The sequence below is a fragment of the Pyxicephalus adspersus genome, chromosome 11 (genome assembly GCF_032062135.1).
Source record: "Pyxicephalus adspersus chromosome 11, UCB_Pads_2.0, whole genome shotgun sequence".
In the NCBI taxonomy this organism is placed as follows: domain Eukaryota; kingdom Metazoa; phylum Chordata; class Amphibia; order Anura; family Pyxicephalidae; genus Pyxicephalus; species Pyxicephalus adspersus.
In genome coordinates, this window is record NC_092868.1 from 58,106,584 (window position 1) to 58,125,603 (window position 19,020).

The following is a 19,020-nucleotide window of genomic DNA, read 5'->3' on the forward strand; positions in this document are numbered from 1 at the left end:
GCAGAGTATTTCAGGAGAGGAGAGTTATAGAGGAAGGAGCAGAGTCCTCCCGCAGAGTATTTCAGGAGAGGAGAGTTATAGAGGAGGGAGCAGAGTCCTCCAGCAGAGCAGAGTATTTCAGGAGAGGAGAGTTATAGAGGAGGGAGCAGAGTCCTCCAGCAGAGCAGAGTATTTCAGGAGAGGAGAGTTATAGAGGAAGGAGCAGAGTCCTCTGCCATGGCATTGACCTTAATATGTATATGGAGTACAGAGGAGGATAAAGTTGCGATCAATCTTCTCTCTGTCATTTTTGGGTCATCTGGTCGGAGCATTTTGTTTTGGTGTTGCATGTAGTCTGGAGTGAAAATAGGATGCAATAAATAAAAGTTCTCTATACTGCTCCCCGGGGGTTCTCTGTACATTTACATATAGGTGGTGTAACCCCCGAAGCAGCGTCTTTATTCGTGTACTGTAAAGAAGAGCGCAGCATGGGGGGATAACGGCGTATCCATCACTGACTGTGTACGGTGCCATGGAGTCCCCGGCAATGAAATGCTTTTGCCTTTTGAAATAAAAGGGAGTCTGGTAGCTGCGGATTACAGGTGAAAATAGCAACTGGAAGAAGGCGCAGACCTCGAGTTATCCTTACTGGGCATCTTTTCTGCTGCAGTCACGGACCAATTGACTTGATTAAATCTTTAAATGTTCCCTCACATAGCACAGTTCCTGGATTGCCACGTTAATCTTACCATAGACTCTGACTGAATTCCTCTGTAGCTCAGCACACCCCCAGCAGAGATTCACCACCATTGTTCACAGTTGGGATGGTTGTTTCAGTTTTGGTCTCATCATTCTCAGTGGTTATGGGACTTCTCTAGGGGGGCTTAGTGTTTCCACATCAAATATGGTACCGTGTGTTTTTTTTTTAATTGATAAGATGAAAATGTCAAATCAATCAAAATTGATCGAAAATTTGTTTCTCTATCGATCATTTTTTTTTCTATATTTGGTTGGAATGGCGTTCGATATCTGATGGGGTCAGGGCAGTTTTGCAGTTGTTGAACAAGTCACGGTACACTTGTAATCGATTGATTGGTTTATGGGAATATTGATTAGAAATAATGCAGCGTGGCATACTTTTTATATCTGCATGGTGGGGCCGTGTGTTGGATGCATCCATAGAATTCTTTTATTTGTTTCACTGTAACCACCAAAGCTCCAAGATGAAGGAATCTTCTGTCACTGAGCCTTCTTGTGGCCCCTCCTATGTGTACATATTGCTCATAAGAGAAAGCGTGTTGTGTCCCCCAGGGGCCCCGGCATCCATCTGTCAGGTTTCTGCACTAATGAAGGTTTCTCCCTGCACAATGTAACATATTGATCCCACTTTAATATCCACACTTGTCGGATGCTTCCCTGCGCCCAGCGTGGAGGGAGTGATGGGTAATGGGCCGGCAGAACAAACCGACCCACAGATGTGGTGACATTCGGCGTGCAGGGCCAACGTGGACAATCGGAGGGGAGAATGAGCGGTGAGGAGGCAAATTCAGTGTAAAGAGGACTCCGATGTCCAATCTGTAAAGGAGACGACTCATGAAGTGCTCATATACGTATGGAGTGATGGGTAGATGGCACAGGGAAAGGGAGACGGGGAGCCACTCGGGAAAAGTAGAGGGGGAGCCCCTCGGAAATGGAGATGAGGACTCATAGGGGAATGGGAGATGGGGAGCCACTCAGAAAAGAACAATGGGGAGCCAATCGGGAATGGGAAATAAGAGCCACTCCGGAATGGGAAATAGGAGCCACTCGGTAATGGGAGATGGGGAGCCACTCAGAAAGGGAGATGGGGAGCCCCTCGAGAAAGGTAGACAGGGAGCCCCTCGGGAATGGGAGACAGGAAGCCCCTCGGGAAAGAGACGGGGAGCCCCTCTGGAAAGGGAGACGGGGAGCCCCTCAGGAAGGGGAAACGGGGAGCCCCTCAGGAAGGGGAAACGGGGAGCCCCTCTGGAAAGGGAGACGGGGAGCCCCTCAGGAAGGGGAAACGGGGAGCCCCTCAGGAAGGGGAAACGGGGAGCCCCTCTGGAAAGGGAGACGGGGAGCCCCTCAGGAAGGGGAAACGGGGAGCCCCTCAGGAAGGGGAAACGGGGAGCCCCTCTGGAAAGGGAGACGGGGAGCCCCTCAGGAAGGGGAAACGGGGAGCCCCTCGGGAAAGGAAGACGGGGAGCTCCTCAGGAAAATAAGACTTGGGTTGTTTTCCATTACAGCCTATCCATGAAAACAGATGAGAGATAAAGATTTGCAGATTTCATGTCCCCGTCCTCCTTTATACAATGAGATAAATTAGTGGATCAGAGTTCCCGGCACAGAGAACGTCATAACAAGATGTGTTTTGTGGAATGGTGCCCACATCATTCATTCTTCCCCTCCTCATAAATCCAGGGGGCTCAGTGACCCCACATATTGATCAATCTCCCATTACAATCCAGGATTATACCCACGCGGGTCAGGGATCACGGGATGGAAATAAGACCACCAACACCCACCACTAGTCCCAATGAAAGATGGAGCCCGAGCAAAAACCGCTTCCTTTTATGTGCGGGTTTGATCACAACCAGTAGAACGTGCTTGGGTGGTGCGCCCGGCTAAAGGGGTCTGGGGAGAAAACTGCAGTGACTGGAGCTCAAGGACAGTTTATGAATGAGATGAGGTGACCCCGGTGCCAAAAGTCCTTTTTGCCCCCTCTGCACCCTCGCCGTTGGGTATTTCCACCTTCCAGCTATTTTTATCCCTATAAAGCAACCACAGCGCCGTCCTCCCCAACACTAATTAAATCCGCGGTGCTGGTGGCTGATATTGGGAGTCTCATTGACATAAAGGTCATGTCAGCATGCCAGAAATTCAATTACATTGTGCGAAGCCGAGCCGGCCGGTGACACGCTGACATGAGATGATTTTTTTTTTCTTGCTCCGCTGTTACCTGAGGGCCAAATTTATTCCCTGCAGACATGGCTGCTGCATTTAAATACTAAACACAGGAAAAAGAGGGGGGAGGTCTGCGGGCCGCGGGGGGCACGGCTGCCGATTTGTTACCTCGGCCTGGATGCCATTGGGTTTTTGATAGACAGCGGCACATTTCTCTTCCTGAGACTTTATAAAGGGGCTGAAACCCTCAGACCCTCGGGGGTGACATCCCCTGTACCCCATGCGAGGGCCGGTGCTGCATGCTGATCCACAAAAACACAATAAAGTTTCGGATCGCAGCATTCACTCAGCCCAGGTACGTTCCTCTTAGCACCCCATAGCCCTCTATTGTTCTGAGAATGTCTAACTAGTCTCTGTGCTGGCCCAGCTCCTCTGCTCCCTTTTTTACCACCTATATCCTTTTATGTAGCTGCTGGTTGAGTCTGCTATGGCTGCGGATATCAGATCCAAGATGGCGGCACCATTTACAGGTACATAACACGCATGGAGTATGTTACCTGCACATATAATCCTATGGGAATGATACGGTGACAGGTTTTCTTTACAGATTTTGTTTTTTATCAAAATATTAAGCGAATAAAAATAATTCATAAAGTGCGTTTCCCGCATCCCCGGTGGCGGTGGCAGAATCGCAGCATCTCTTCCTGTTAATAACCCGGTGTCTGCACATATTGCAGGTCCGGTGCCATGAATGAAGGATTTGCGCTTTAACTGCCCCCGAGTTGTTTGTTCTCCCCCCCCCTCCCCAGCTAGTTGATATGATGAGCTTGTTGCGTGTTACCATGGTGACTCCGACATCATTGTTCCGCTCCGTACGGCGCATTGTGAATTGCAATCCTGAAGAGCGCATTACTCCGAGAACAATGGCAGAGACCGGATTACTATTGTTTAATAATGACCACGGGATTGGGGATTCATCACAGAATGCTGATCAGATTCACCCACATGGGATCTCACATATAACATTGCATTCTGCATGTATGCAACTCCTTAAATGCAGCTCATTGCAGAAATAATTTCTATATATACCTGCCAAAGCAAAGAAAAATCCGTGTGTGGAAACAGTGGTCCCTCTGCAAAAAGCTGACACGCCCTCTGATGAGTCACAGCTAAAGCTATCCAATCAGTAAATCTCATACTCACAGCTGATTGGAGAGCTCTGACCCAGCAAGGGGCGTGTCAGACCTTTGCAGAGAGACCACTGCTGCCCCACATAGAGAAAAGCTCCTTCTCTGCAGCATGCTTGCATTGGAGGCACTTTTCCACTGCTCACTTTTATTTTCTTTAATTCCTGCAATGTATTTTGTTAAACAGAAAGTTTTTTGGACCCCCCAAAATTGTTTAGCTCCCCTCGTTATACCCATATACTGGTATTTACATATTCAAGGCCAAGCCACGGCATTCTCTCTGATTTCCCCTCCCCCGGCCCGGGCACATTTCCCATTTCTGCTGGTAAAATGTATAATTGCCGGATGTCATCTTTTAAATTGCGTTGTCACTTGCGTTACTCATCCTGATAAATAAAGTTTTGTCTTATTGTATGGAGATGGCGGGGAATTAAAGCCATGTTTCTCTGTCAGCTGGCGCTGTAGCGGAGTCTTTGGTGTGGCGGCGATACAATTAATCACTTTGGTTGGGGTTTTGCTCGCTGAACTCTGCTGCCGAGGAGCCACATTTGTTTTAATGAACTATTCGAGGAGGCAAAGATAAGCCGATCTGTCAGCGTCTCCGGCAGGATTTAAATAATTCAATTTATTATTATAGATAGACAGGGACTTAGTCCAGAGGGGGCCCCCATGTGGTGCAGGATGAGCAGTGGGGCCTATGTGACTGTGTGCAGGATGAGGAGCGGGGCCCATGTGATTGGTTGCAGGATGAGGGAAGAGATCCATGGAAGTGGGGCCCATGTGACTTGGTGAAGGATGAGGAGCGGGGCCCATGTTACTGGGTGCAGAATGAAGAGCGGGGCCCATGTGATTGGTTGCAGGATGAGGGAAGGGATCCATGGAAGTGGGGCCCATGTGACTGGGTGCAGAATGAGCAGTGGGGCTAATGTGACAGGGTGCAGGATGAGGAGCGGGGCCCATGTTACTGGGTGCAGAATGAAGAGTGGGGCCCATGTGATTGGTTGCAGGATGAGGGAAGGGATCCATGGAAGTGGGACCCATATGACTGGGTGCAGGATGAGCAGTGGGGCCCATGTGATTGAGTGCAGCATGAGGAGCGGTGCCCATGTGACTGGGTGCAGGATGAGGAATGGGGTCCATGTAAATGGGTGCAGGATGAGGAATGGGGTCCATGTAAATGGGTGCAGGATGAGGAGCTAGGCCCATATGATTTGTTGCAGGTCAGCTGACAACTCTGCTTATTATTTCACTGCAGCAAAGGAACTGTTGTCAGCTCACCACAGGAAGTTCGGGTTCCTGAGATATTTTTGTATTTGCAGTCATTTGGGTAATTTTGCATTTATTGCAGAGCTATGTGGCTTGAAAAGCTCAGCAGTGCCTCCATATTAAAGCAGAGGATTATGGGAAATATTCCCGCCGGCACCGTCTGCAGCCATCTGGTATTTTTACCAATACATTCCGTCTATTCCGCCATTGATCTTCTGCTGAGGTCCCGGTAAGGGCCCCTTCCAGCTGGCGTGTTTCCAGACATGAGATATGGCGTGTGTCTGCGGGCAATCAGACAGAAATAGGAAAACCACCTGCAGCCGCCCAGCGAGGAGCTTTAAATAAAACATGGTGGCCATCCAAGGCCGATGTGTATGGTGGAGAAGTGAGAACATTGTGTGATGATAGAGAAAGCATTTCAGGGGGAGAGGAGGTTAGAATATCAGAATTGGAAGGAAAAGACGCAATTGTAGAATATTTGATTCAGGGATCTGATAATTTTCTGCAGCCCTTCCCTGTCTGCATGCACTGCATGGATGGCTGCCATTGGAGCCCCCACGTGACAACCGAGGGACAGCTGTGTCCCCCTTATGTTCATTTACATCTCCATGCAAATATTAGGCAGTGACAACTTAGGATCACATTTGGGAGACAAGGATGGAGCGTTGTCACCCTATAACAGAAGCTTATACTTTATATCGCAGTGCTGCAAGACGTTGCCACTCCTCAGCATCAGACTGCTCATTTTTCTATGGGTGCTGCAGGCCGGTATGAGAACCGTCCCATAAAATAGGTAGCACTCAGCCCCCAATTATGGGTTTCGTTAAAGTTTAGTGCTCACTTCCCTCCTCAGCACTCTCAATAAAGCTAATTACATAAGTGCTCAGGACAATTCATCTGTCATCTCCGGCAGACATTTGCGGACAGATGTGCGGTGACCGGCTCAGACCTGTCACATAGAAGCGTGGCTGCTGGGCTGAGCGTTTGGGGCAGAGGGGCGGATTTGACCCCATGTGTGCGGCAGATGTCCCTCCTAGGGGGTCGCAGGTCAAACGTCCATCTCTCAATGTGATGATTAAGTGAAATGCATCACAAGCGGTTACAACCTTGCTGAATGACCTCGGCGTTGATAGCCTGATGGAGGTGGAAACAAATGTATCGAATTTGGGGTGGGAGAGGAAATGTTATGTATTTGTCCTATGGAGGTCACCTGAAACCAACTTTAGGTGGGCAGCGTTGGTACTCTGAGGCGGGAAGTATATTAGGAGGTGAATGATGGTTGGGGGGAATTATTACTTTTATATGAAGGTCACAAAATCTAGCCAGGCCTTTCTCAACCTTTTCACCCCAAGCAGTGTTGAACCCAGATATGTTGTTAAGCTGGGTGGGAAGAAATTCCAGGTGGGTAGCCCCTGTTCTGTGTCCCAAATCATCGGGAACCGCCCAAAAAAAAGCTGGGTGGTTACTGAAAAGTGCAGGGTGGTGTGCCAGGCTAAAAGGGGCCGGGTAAATCACTGCCAAACCCCTGCCAAAAAAGGTTCAAAAATACCTTTTACATTGACGGTTGGCATGATGCGTGCCCCACTCATGGTCAGAATTCAATTCTTCTAGATGGGTAGAAGATCATTCTTGTGGTGTCAGGGAAGGCAGTTGGCCACAACTGAAGGAACCCCTGGTGTTCTGGTTGAGAGTGGTTGATCTAGACCCTCATGGCATTGGTGGTCCCCCAGTATTAGGACTTTGAAGGATTGGCATATATTCCACCATTGGCATCTCAATCTTGTAGTATTTCTGCCACCATTTGTACTCCCATCTGATGATTCTTGTTTCTGTTTTACAGTCCTACGGGATGACTTCCGTCAAGCACCCAGCGATGTGGTGGTGGCGGCAGGAGAACCGGCGGTGATGGAGTGCATCCCTCCACGAGGTCACCCCGAACCCACCATCTCCTGGAAGAAAGAAAATGTCCGCATTACCGACAAAGATGAACGCATTACGGTAAGGGGGCTCCAGTGTCTAATTGATCTTCTCATGGTTCTAGTGTCTGATTGTGACCTTGGTGGGGGATTCAATGGCTGAGGAACCCCAATTTTTAGTTAGCCTTAAAAGCAAAGACACCTCGCTAAGACCTCATTCTGATAGGTTGGAGACATACGCGGCAATGTATAAGGATTTATGGAAGTTTCCAGATTCCCAGCCTGTAAATTGGTAATGAAGTTGAACCTGTTGCGATCTATCGTCAAGGATATCCCTGGCCATTGAAAGATGAAGTCTTCCAGTTGTCCCATGATAATTATTATGCATTTACAATATCTGTTCCATAGATCCGAGGAGGGAAGCTGATGATCTCCAACACCAAGAAGACAGACGCTGGAATGTACGTGTGTGTCGCCACCAACATGGTGGGAGAACGAGACAGTGAGCCGGCACAGCTGGTGGTCTTCGGTAAGTAGGAGACATTCGGTCTGCTATGTCTGTATTTCACTATCAGCAAAATATTTGTATTGATAGAAGGAGGAGAGATGAAGAGTAATTATCTTCAGACAACACAAACACAACAACCCATTACAGATACGTATGGGAGAGAATGCAAATATTCGACTCCCACCAGATCTCTCCACACCAAACACAGCAGACGTTAGATGTCTGTATATCACATGGTAGCAATGGAGTCCTAAATGAGCTGCTGGTAATCAAAGGAAGCAATCTATGAATGGTGCCATCTAAGAAATAATTTCCTCTCATTTAATCAAAGATATTGTTAGTTTTGTTCCTTCACCCTTCTCGTTTTTCATTTGGCAGAACGGCCAACGTTCATCAGACGACCCATAAATCAAGTGGTCCTGGCGGATGACATTGTGGATTTTCACTGTGAGGTACAGGGTGACCCAGTGCCCACTGCTCGCTGGCGGAAAGAAGAGGGAGAACTGCCCCGGGGAAGGTAACCATTATCTCTATTGTTCTGTGATCATCCAATTTAGGGAATGGAAAGCCATAAACCTGATTAAAGTGAAGACTCCATCTGGTGGGTTTTAGCCAGCTGTCCTATGAACACAGACAGTCAGCTCTGCCAGGTGTGCAGGTTTGTTGCTGGAGATTGGGGAGGAATGGAAGCAATGCAAAGATTGCAAAGCATTCAACCTGTGTGATCAGTTCTGCTCTCCAAAACTGATCAGCTGAACAGTCCGGAGTGACACCAGAGTGACTCCACTCTCTGTAGTTCTGGGGACCGCTTGATTTATATTTGTTTTTGGAAGATCCAAGATGACAGTCACCTTGGGTATAAGGGGATCTCCATAGGCACCTCAAATAATTGTCTATGTTGTGGACGACCCCCTATACAAGGTGACTGCTTCCTTAGCCATTTTTTGCATAAATGGATCTCCATGTACTCCTTTAGGTGACAAGTCTTCAGAGAATTGTCTATGTACTGGGTGACCCACCCCCCCTGCCCTCATACATGATATCTATCACCATGGACCCTTTGGGTATAGGTGGACCTCCATGGACACCTCCAGCTGGCCAATCTCCAGGGAATGGTCTATGCATTTTGTGACTCCCTATTTAAGATGACTGCCACCTTGGAATTGTTTTGGCATAAAAGGACTTCCATGGGCACTTCCAGCTGACCAATTTTCAGAGAATTGTCTATGCAGTGTGTGACTCCTTTTTACAAGATGACGATCACCATGGCCATTTGGGTATAGGTGGACCTCCATGGGCACCTCCAGCTGGCCATTCTTCAGAGAATGGTCTATGCATTTTGTGACTCCCTATACAAGATGACTATCACCATGGCCATTTGGGTATAGGTGGACCACCATGGGCACTTCAAGCTGACCAATTTTCAGTATTGGCTGTGCAGTAATTTTCCGTCGTCCACAAAATAAATTGGTGTTGCTCTTCCTCCATCCCTCCTCCACACTGTTGCCTATGGGAATTCTGGCTGCTGTGATTTAATTCTACAAATGAAGGAATCTGTTAGTAATTTCATAGTAATATTTTCTACCTGACCGCTCAGTCTATAGCACCATCTACAATTGGTATTCTGGATCACACAGCAAGTGACACCTTGAATTTACAGGTACGAGATCCGTAGTGACAACACCCTGCGCATCTCCCGGGTGACCTCGGAGGATGAAGGAACGTACACCTGTATTGCAGAAAACAGCGTTGGCAAATCCGAAGTGTCGGGCTCCCTCGGCGTTCACGGTAAGATCTCCATCCATGATCATTTTATTCTCATTTCATCTATTTCCTGTTCTATAGATGATCACGTAATATGAAATATTCACTAACCATGAACACGTCTGAGATATTTGTGTCCTGCATTGTACAAAATCCATGATCAATGTCAGTTATTGCTGATTGGTGTAAATATTTGCATTTGGCACACTGGAAGCAGCTGCCAACGACTCAGCATGGAGTCAGTGACCTCTTTCGCAACAATGGCGCTGGCTTCATGCAATTCCATGAACTGATATTGCCTGGGGCAGTCATGTGATTTCTGTATGGGTCGTGCATGGCCTTTTATCAGCCAGCAAAAGAATTTAAATTTAAAGTGTTGCAACTGAGCAAGTCCAAGAATTTATCTGATATAGCTTAATATTAATATATATTCAGAGTGAGAGACAGAATGTTATATTTGTATATTATATTATTGTTATAGCGAATTGTTGCAGATTCTTTGCAGCCAGACTAGCGTTGCTTTTACTACAACTGGCTCCTTCTTCCACTGTGACAGGTCCACTTGACTCACTGAATGTCATTATTCATGTCTTGTATTCACATTGTCATTTTCCAACATTTCGATTCAGTCACACTCATCCCATCCTTATTTTTTGTTTTATATTTTTTGTCCACGTGGTTGCAGTCGGCCCATTCTGTAAGTATCCATTTCACCTCATTGCATGCATGCCGGGTGTGGGGTTGATTATTGGATGTCGGGTTTTCTTGCATGTTTTCATTCCCTTTAATGAGAAACTGAACCTTTGCTTTGTTTCAGCATGTTGGTTTTATCTCCTTTATACATTTGTAAGTCTGGGTAAAAAGAAAGAGACAGTAAAGCATGCACAATAAATGGGCGTATAGGGCTCCCCGCTTTTATGATGGCAACAATATTCTATTAGGACTACATTCACTGGAAAAATGAATTTGATACAAGGGTGCCCCTAGTCTATATCTAGAAGATGTATATAGTACATTCATTGGTCTCAGCCCTGCCCAGTTCTCCTTTAATGAACTACAGAATACCTCCCCTTTGTAATCTTGTTGAGGTATTTCTACTTGAGAAGCATTTTCTACAAATGAATGCACAGACTCCAGGCTGCTAACAATGTATCCTCCACATTGATCCCCAATGGTGGTGAATGATAGAGATGGAAGATTGTGATGGGGCTCTATTTGGCTCTATTGAACAATCACTCCTATTCTCCTCTGCAGCCTGGCTCACCCATATGGCCACCACCATAGATATATATTGTAGACCCCACCAATAAGTTAGGGGACCTCGGTCTTCATGAGCTGCATTGGCGACTTCCCTGGAACTGGCAGCTACAAGATCTGAACATTATTGGAGTAAAACCAAGGCTATGGGTTCTACTTCCACCTCATTTTTGTTGCCCCTGGACTACAATTCTCTGTCATTGCTGCACCATCTGATGACCACAAGTGGCACCGGAGTCTGCTGGGTCATAAGCTGCACTATGAAGGGGTTAATAGTGGCTTTCGGTCACATTCAGGTCAGACCCCAGCCTTGTCTCCCAGCCTAATGAGCAGCTAATTTCCTGTCTGCCTCTTATCAGCTAAAGAGCAAGAGGCCCTGACCTCATGTCTGGGGTCCCTTTAATCCCTACCAAAGTGGGAAGAGAATTTGTGCCATTTACTGACCACATGAAACGGGTCGGTCTGCCCAGAAATCACACCCCCGAATATACTGGCCATGCACTCGGCAATTCTGCAGCTTTTACGCAGCCGCAAACATTTTGTGGTTTTTAGAGGCCAAATGACTAAAATTGGGATGGCACAAAACGGTTTCAATTTCCACTACAAATTGCAACAAAATTGCCTGGTGTATGACGAGGCTGCTGACAGGCGTCCGGATATCAACCTAGGAATGAAAAACGGGAAGGTCATCCGCTGTCGTCATATGGGGACCCTTCATGATATTTGTGCCATGGAGGCCGCAGAGCACACGCAGTATTTGTGATGGAAGATGAAAGCCGCCGTTCTTTATGTCTTTCACTCTATTGTCCATTGTCAATGATCACTGCTGACTTCCTGAAGTGCTCGCTATCCCTCTGCAGATCAGGAAAAGCTGTGCGGGTGCAATGACCGATAATGTAACACATTTATTTTAAATGGCACCTTGGTTACTGGAAGACAAAACCCAAATGGTCCTTAAGGTACTGTGTGGGCTGTGGTAGCACTGGAGGCCCCCTTTTTTGCCCCCAGTGCTGTAACAAGTCACCTTTGATACATTAGGAGCGGGCCCATCACCTGCCATGTGTTCCTTGTGCCCATGGTTGGTCTTGCTGGCCAACTGGAAGGCTAGTCACTACCAGGAGTGTAAAAAACTGGCACAATACAGTCCAGGACTCAAGGGCAACCATTTCATATATCTTTTATTATTAATAATATTTTATTACACAATATTTATATAATGCTGACATATTACGCAGCGCTGTACAAAGTCCATAGTCATGTCACTAGCTGTCCCTCAAAGGAGCTCACAATCTAATGTCCCTACCGTAGCCATATGTCATTAATACAGTCTAAGGACAATTTTGGGAAGAAGCCAATTAACCTAACTGCATGTTTTGGAATGAGAGGAAACAGGGGTACCCAGAGGAAACCCTAGCAAACACAGGGAGAACCTGCAAACTCCATGCTGATAGTGCCCTGGCCAAGATTTGAACCTGGGTCCAGTGCTGCAAAAGTGCTAACCAGTGTGCCAGCATGCTGTGCCTTCCATCCATTGGGAACTCAGGTGGTGGAGTCATCCTGGCTCCACCATGACAGATTAGGGCAGCTTGGTCAGCTTATAGATCCCCATGAGATATGAGAAATCATTGGGTCACTACTCTCTGAACCTAGAGTGACTTTGGGGGTCTGATGACCCTTCAAAGGGTCTTCTATGTCAGTGTTCCAACCAATACACGAGGACATCAGAGGTGCAGCAATTGTCCACCCCGGTAATACTACAATGTAGATCTGCTGTAGCACCCCCCACCCCACCCCACATGCTTTAAATAAATGACTGCGATTGGAACGCTTCTACAAATAGCCGTGTTTACAGCAGCGCAGAGCCAGGACCGAGATGCTTTTTTATGAATATTTAAAATGCTGCCTTTTAACACGAACCTTCTGGGAGCCCTTTACTGCGGCGGAGGCGAAACTGAGCTCATATCCTTGTAAATAAGCGCTGGTAATTAGCGGCTACGATCTGCTTCAAGGCGAACGAGGGAAATAAGAATTCTGAATTACAGCAGATAATAAGTCCAACCATTGTCCTGCCTGATGTAGAAACAATTTTCTATTTCTGAATAATAAATCGCAAAGGCTGGGGCTGACCGAACAATACCCAAAGTGCATAGTGCTGAGGGTGCGGGAGATTTTCCCGGTGCCGGGCCCATCCAACTGCATCCTCTTCCAATAATTGGAATGCAATGATCAGTTTAGGGAGGGAACCATTCAACAAATCATTGCCACATGGCAGCCAATCAGGAATGAGATATTGTAAGAAAGGAAACATTCAACGTCCAATTGTCACAATTGTGCAGAAATATAATACAAAAATCACACATTTTTGGGAGTCAGGGAGCGAAAGTGCCGCCCGCTATTGAAGACCACCTCGCCTTGCCCTTTCTTACACCTTTATTATGAATCTAAACTATTGTAAAGCATTGCTATTGATGCTGTTGTGTGCACTCAGAAGCTGGAAAACACCCAGAGAGTTGACCTGGCTGCAACTATCAAACTTCAGGTGACCTCTGACCCTTCTATATCAATCTAGGGTTTTAATATTATAATACTGAATATTCAGATTCCTGTCTATGCCCCCAGCTATGCCCAGTTCTCCTTGCAATGGTAAATAAGTAGTTGCCCACCATGTTTAATTTCAATCTGAATTCTCTACCAATAACGTCCATTACATTCCAGTGCCGCCCCAGCTGGTGACCCGGCCACGAGACCAGATTGTCGTCCAGGGCCGCACGGTGACCTTCCAATGCGAGACCAAAGGGAACCCACCGCCCGCTGTGTTCTGGCAGAAGGAGGGCAGCCAGGTAAGTGTGATGTCATAATGATGATGTTCTGGGCCAGGGCCAATCAGAACAAGGGATCTGGAATTTCATTGGTTGGGTATCGATTGTATATCATAATTAAATAAATCAGTGAGCTCAAAATATTCAACGAAAGAAAGAAAATATGAGAATTTTAATCTTGTCACTGCCCATTATTCTGCAGTTTTGTCCCTCTATGAAGGCTGCTGCTGGCCTCCGATATTCCATGTCATCAGACTGAGGTTGTGTTTGGGTCAGGTCAGAGATTAACCACCCAAGAAGTGTCCGGGATTGAAGTGTTTACACAGGACACCCATTGCGGCGTCTCCACCGGGGAGGTCATGTGGTCAGCAGATTGGTTTTACCCACCAGATGAAACTTTAACCAGCACAGCGATAACCCATAATGGGCAGGGCCTGGCGCTGAAATCTGAGCGTTCGATTGGGTTAGCTGATGCCAAAACCAGACATTGGGCTCTGGACAATTTCCAGCACATTGTTAAATGTTATCTATTGAAGGTTTCATCCGAAACAACGTTTTAATAAATAAATGACAACCTTTTACCTGTAGCTTGTGATTCAACAAAATCTGAAATCCTTCTGAAAATACCACTTGTCTGGCTGCTGTATGTAGCAATGGTGGATGACACAGGGTTAATGCTAGTGGGTTAGTACGACCAATCAAGAAGTTTCGGAGCCGCTGACCAGGGGTGCCCTTACTGGATGAGAGTTTTGGTTACAGTAAAGGATAAAAGCAGCAGAGACACCCAAATCCACTCCCTGTCCATGCTATTGGGCAAAGTCTTGGGGTAAATATTACACGTGCATTCACTTATATAGAAAATATCTGTTTGGTGGGCTTCTAGCATTGTACAGAAATCCCATTGTTGTCAGCCCTGCTTGGTTCCCCTCTGTGGACTGCAGAAACCCTTCTCCCCCTTCTCTTTACAGGCTGAGGTACTCTGTTGTCCAGCAGCAGTGCAGCGTTGTTTATTGGATTTCTGGCATAACAGATATCTTGTAATGCCCAGGAAAATGTGCATTTGCAGAGATTTTTTGTTTTTGCCCAGCCGTCCCCTTTAATACCCCTTGTTAATGACATTTCAGGTTTTTTGCTGATTGGCAGTATACCCCCCTCACCCTCCACCAATAAAAATAATGGAGTCTCCAATTTCTGGTCCTTTAGCAGAATAAATAAACAGAGAAAGTGAGTGCTGTAAATCCGGGTCGGGGCCCTTTGAGGTGGGCCTGGAATGCACCTTTTTATTATCTGATATCCCTGAGTAAACAGGCCGCCTTCCAGCCTCTGTGTTAAGTAAACCTCAGGTTGTGTATTCAGGAATCAAACACAAAGCCAGCGACCTGACCTGGCCACATCGTAAATTTGTAGCTGAGAGGCCGGCGGAGTGTCAAGGCTGCTGCTGTAATGAACACGGCTTTATTCTCTGTGTCAGCAAACACGGCTCGCTGCAAGGTGGGGCGCTGCGCTCTTTTGTTCTGTGTGAACGCGCCATAATTGCTTCACATTTCTTCTCTGCACCACACTACGCATAATACATGTGAAGTATAGTTCTCATTTCCTGACCATAGGTATGGTGGGTGCAGATTGTGACCACACTGGTGCCACCATGTACATCCAACCATACTAAAAAAAATCACCAAAATCACTTGTTATCTTTTTCTTTTAATCTTTTTGTATGTGTCGTTACATATTTCAGGGCCAACCAGGGGCCTCTAGGTATAATGACTCCTTGTGTTCATACAACCACGGAGCAGTCTTATTCTCCTCACATACCTTGGCACAATTCGGTGACCAGCCTGGGCGCAATTTTGGCCAATGCAGGATTATGTGGACATTCCGCTTCCAAATTCCAATTCATATGGGCCCCATTGACACCCTTTACAAAGCCCATAGCCGTGTCACCCAGGAAGAATCGTCTTGGCCAATGAAAATCTGGTGTCTATACAACACCTTCATATAGGCACAGTGTTTTTTCTCTTTTAATGTATTTAAATGTGATCTAAATGCAGCCAATGAGTATTGTCCATTCTCTTTTCAGATATTGCTGTTCCCCAGTCAGCCCCCACAGACCGTGGGCCGCTTCTCGGTGTCCCCGAGTGGTGAATTGACTATCATTGACGTCCAGATAGGAGACTCTGGTTACTACATGTGCCAGGCCATCAGCGTAGCTGGGAGTATCCTGGCCAAAGCTCTGCTGGAGGTGGAAGACGGTAAGAGGACAATGATATGTATTGGTAATGTTGATTTAATGCCCAACTGAACAATCAATTTAAATTGGAAAATGCATACCAAGAGCATCAACACAAGAGGAGCGCATGGGAATCAAGGCAGGACGTGTTCAGATGCTTGGGGGCCATAGCAAGGCATTTGGTGGAGCCTACTTGCCCTACCATGCTTTTACCACAGCCTTGCTGAATGTCAGCTCACCAGGGTCCTAGAGATGACAGGCAGGGCATCCCAGACCCAAAGCTTGGGAGGAGTCGCTCTGCACAAAGAGCAGCTCACTACTCCATGGCTGTAAAGAGTTTGGTGGAGGAACTGTTGGCTGGGGAACCCAAGGTAGTGATATAGATAGAGCTCCATAATCAACAGGGAGCGTGAACTTTGTTGACTGGATAGTTCTAGCTCTGACTCCTGGATAGGTGGGGAGCGGCATATGGGACCTCTGCAAAGTGAATCCATTTTTCCAATAAAGTCGTTATTTGATTGTCCACCTTTACGTTAAACATGGCTGGATGTACCCTGACAACAACACCCCCCAACATCCCAACTTTCATTTCTATCAATTACTTCCAAATAAAATATACAATAAAAATGTTTTAGTTGCCATACCAACCTTACATTGAAGCAGGTGTCCCCATCACACATATAGACATCAGCCCACAGAAACTTTCTAAAAATAAAGCATGTTCGGATACACAACAGAATGTTCCGTGGTGTTTGCACTCTACACAGATGAAGATGACGAGTGGGACGCTGATCTCGTCTGGTTTTCCAGAATGAAATCTTTGTTTTGAAGACAGCTTTATATTCCAAAACAAATTTACATTTCTATTATTGGGAAAGTGATGACAGTGACGAGCCAACAGGAGGGTAGAATTGTGCCGTTTTCAAGGGGAATGGAAGTTGTAATGTGTGCACATGGCACCATTTTGTTCAGGTGGGTCAAGCTTTATGAGAATGTGGCCAGGTGCCTCTATATATTGTTCTGACATTCTTCTTCCTTTACTGGCTGACCCACCATGGTAGTCTCTTGGCAGCTTCCTTATATTCTGTGTGGTCAGAAATCTGAACTGGTTATATACAACCAGAGAGTTTGGTGATTCCAAGATCAGGCCTTCTCAGAGAAGAAGTTGTACCATGGTCGTAACCAGTGGCCTGCAAAAAGCCTACACTGGTTTTTTAAATTGGCACCAAGCACCATTGGGTATCTTCTAAAGAACTGACCTACCTTGGTTGCCAAAATCTGGTCTTGCTGCCTAACAGTTACCCCTAGTGCCTAAACTCAACCACTTCTATCCTGGTATCTCAAGCTTACTGCCCCCCTAGCCTGGTGCCAAACATTAAGCTCCTTCCTTCTTGGTGCCCAAACTGAGCTCTTCCCTCCAGTTGTTCCTCTATAAAGCCCAACCTTAATCAAAAGCTAACCAACCCAAAGCCCAACACTGACCCTCCATTGAACTGCCTAACCATAACCATTCAGATAGGACAGGATGAACTATTTTAACGGAACACTAACCTCCAATTCCACTACAAAGCTTGTGTTATACAATCCCATCCCCATTACACATGTTGGATGACATCTACCCTCTGGGCAAACTATCAGATCTCCTGTCCTGACACACTCGCCCTCCCTCTTTTTATGTTTTTAAAGTTCATTTGAAATATACGTCGGAGCAGAGAAAATGTTTCTGTTTTGTGTTGACTCTGCTATTATCGACGGTCTCGCTTTGCGTCCACTCAATAAACCTATTATTCTAGCCGATCGTTCAGTGTCAGGAGGAGCTCCGAGCAATAGACCCGGCCAACTCTATTGATCGGCTCATCCACCGGCGCCACGCTGATTACACTGCAATTGTAACCGCCGGGCAGACACAGCGGACGAGTAAGGCCGAGGATGAAATAGAAGAGGATAGAGCCACAGGTAAAAATTACAGGCTGCAGCCAGGACAACGGTTTCTATTCTCTAGAAAACACTTTTTTCATTTTTTTTCTCTCCTGCTAGAAATTTGTTATATTGAAGAGCTTCGGGGGTAGGGGGGTTAGGATGATGCTGGGGATCTTAATACTTTGAGAGCTCTGCACTGCCTAGGGCACTCAAACCATGTGAAATATATCAACCTGCCGTGTTACCTGCCGTGCCAGGTATTTATTTCTATGTGTAGGGTCTATGAAATAATATCACAGAGCAGTGAGATTATTATAATCTCTTGACATGAATGTGTAAACTTCTCCAAACATGCAGGACAAACGCCGGCACTCTCCACGTTTAGTTTGTTGTTCAGTACCCCTCATGTGCTGAAATCATGAGAAGTAAAAAAGTTCAGCAAAGTGTCAGTTTGGCCCTTTTAGTAAAATTTCACACCAGAGCAAAAAGAGAGCTGCAAGGAAATTTGCATGGACATTCTGCAGCAACTTGCGGTGAAGCCGCACTTGGTGCCGAAAAATGTATCTTCCAGTATGATCCTGAAACAAAACCACAGTCACTGGAAACACCTTCATTACCAAGAACAAAGTCCAAAGTCACAGCCATGTCATCGTGTTTTGTGACATGAAGGGCGTCATTTTGGGGGAATGGGTTCCAGAAGACACAACAGTGACCCAACATTATTATAAGGAAGACAAAGCTGAGAGAGTCAGGAAAAGACGGCAGAAATGTGGGAAATGGTTTCATTCTTCATCAGGACAATGCTCCTTCTCACACAGCACTTTCTGTGACCGACAAACACATTACTACGCTGGAACATCCTCCACATTCACCAGATTTGGCACCTTGGGACTTTTTTCTTTTTCCTAAATTGAAATCAGTGATAAAGGAACGCGCTTTGTGTCAATGGATGCAGGAAAGAAAACACATCAGAAACCGATCTGCTCCTCACCTTCCACCAGTGGGAAACAAGACGACATTGGTGCTTCATCGTGAATGGAGAGAATATTAAAGGGAACAAATATTAAAATTGTCATAGAAATAAATAAAAGTTATTATATCAGTCTTATTATTTCATAGACAGACCTCATATATTATAACTCATATATTTTACCTATTCAAAAAGCAGCATTTTGTAAGGGGGAGGCCATTAATCCAGCACTGGTGCAGTCACCACAGTATTTCTGGTGTCGCCTGCAAAGCTCGAGCTTTAATA

General features: G+C 46.3%; 1 protein-coding gene across 3 annotated transcripts in view; it reads left to right on the top strand.

Moving 5' to 3' along the window:
- The window catches only part of ROBO3 (roundabout guidance receptor 3), a 91,260-nt gene that overhangs the window by 42,930 nt on the left and 29,310 nt on the right, over window positions 1-19,020 (top strand). For 2 of the 3 annotated variants that reach the window (XM_072425507.1, XM_072425505.1), the window contains exons 3-9: window positions 7,195-7,352; window positions 7,679-7,799; window positions 8,157-8,295; window positions 9,439-9,566; window positions 10,228-10,239; window positions 13,515-13,639; window positions 15,696-15,867. In XM_072425507.1, coding sequence (XP_072281608.1) covers window positions 7,195-7,352; window positions 7,679-7,799; window positions 8,157-8,295; window positions 9,439-9,566; window positions 10,228-10,239; window positions 13,515-13,639; window positions 15,696-15,867 — 855 coding nt within the window. The remainder of the gene's footprint in view (window positions 1-7,194; window positions 7,353-7,678; window positions 7,800-8,156; window positions 8,296-9,438; window positions 9,567-10,227; window positions 10,240-13,514; window positions 13,640-15,695; window positions 15,868-19,020) is intronic. The other variant, XM_072425506.1, reaches the window with a different exon arrangement.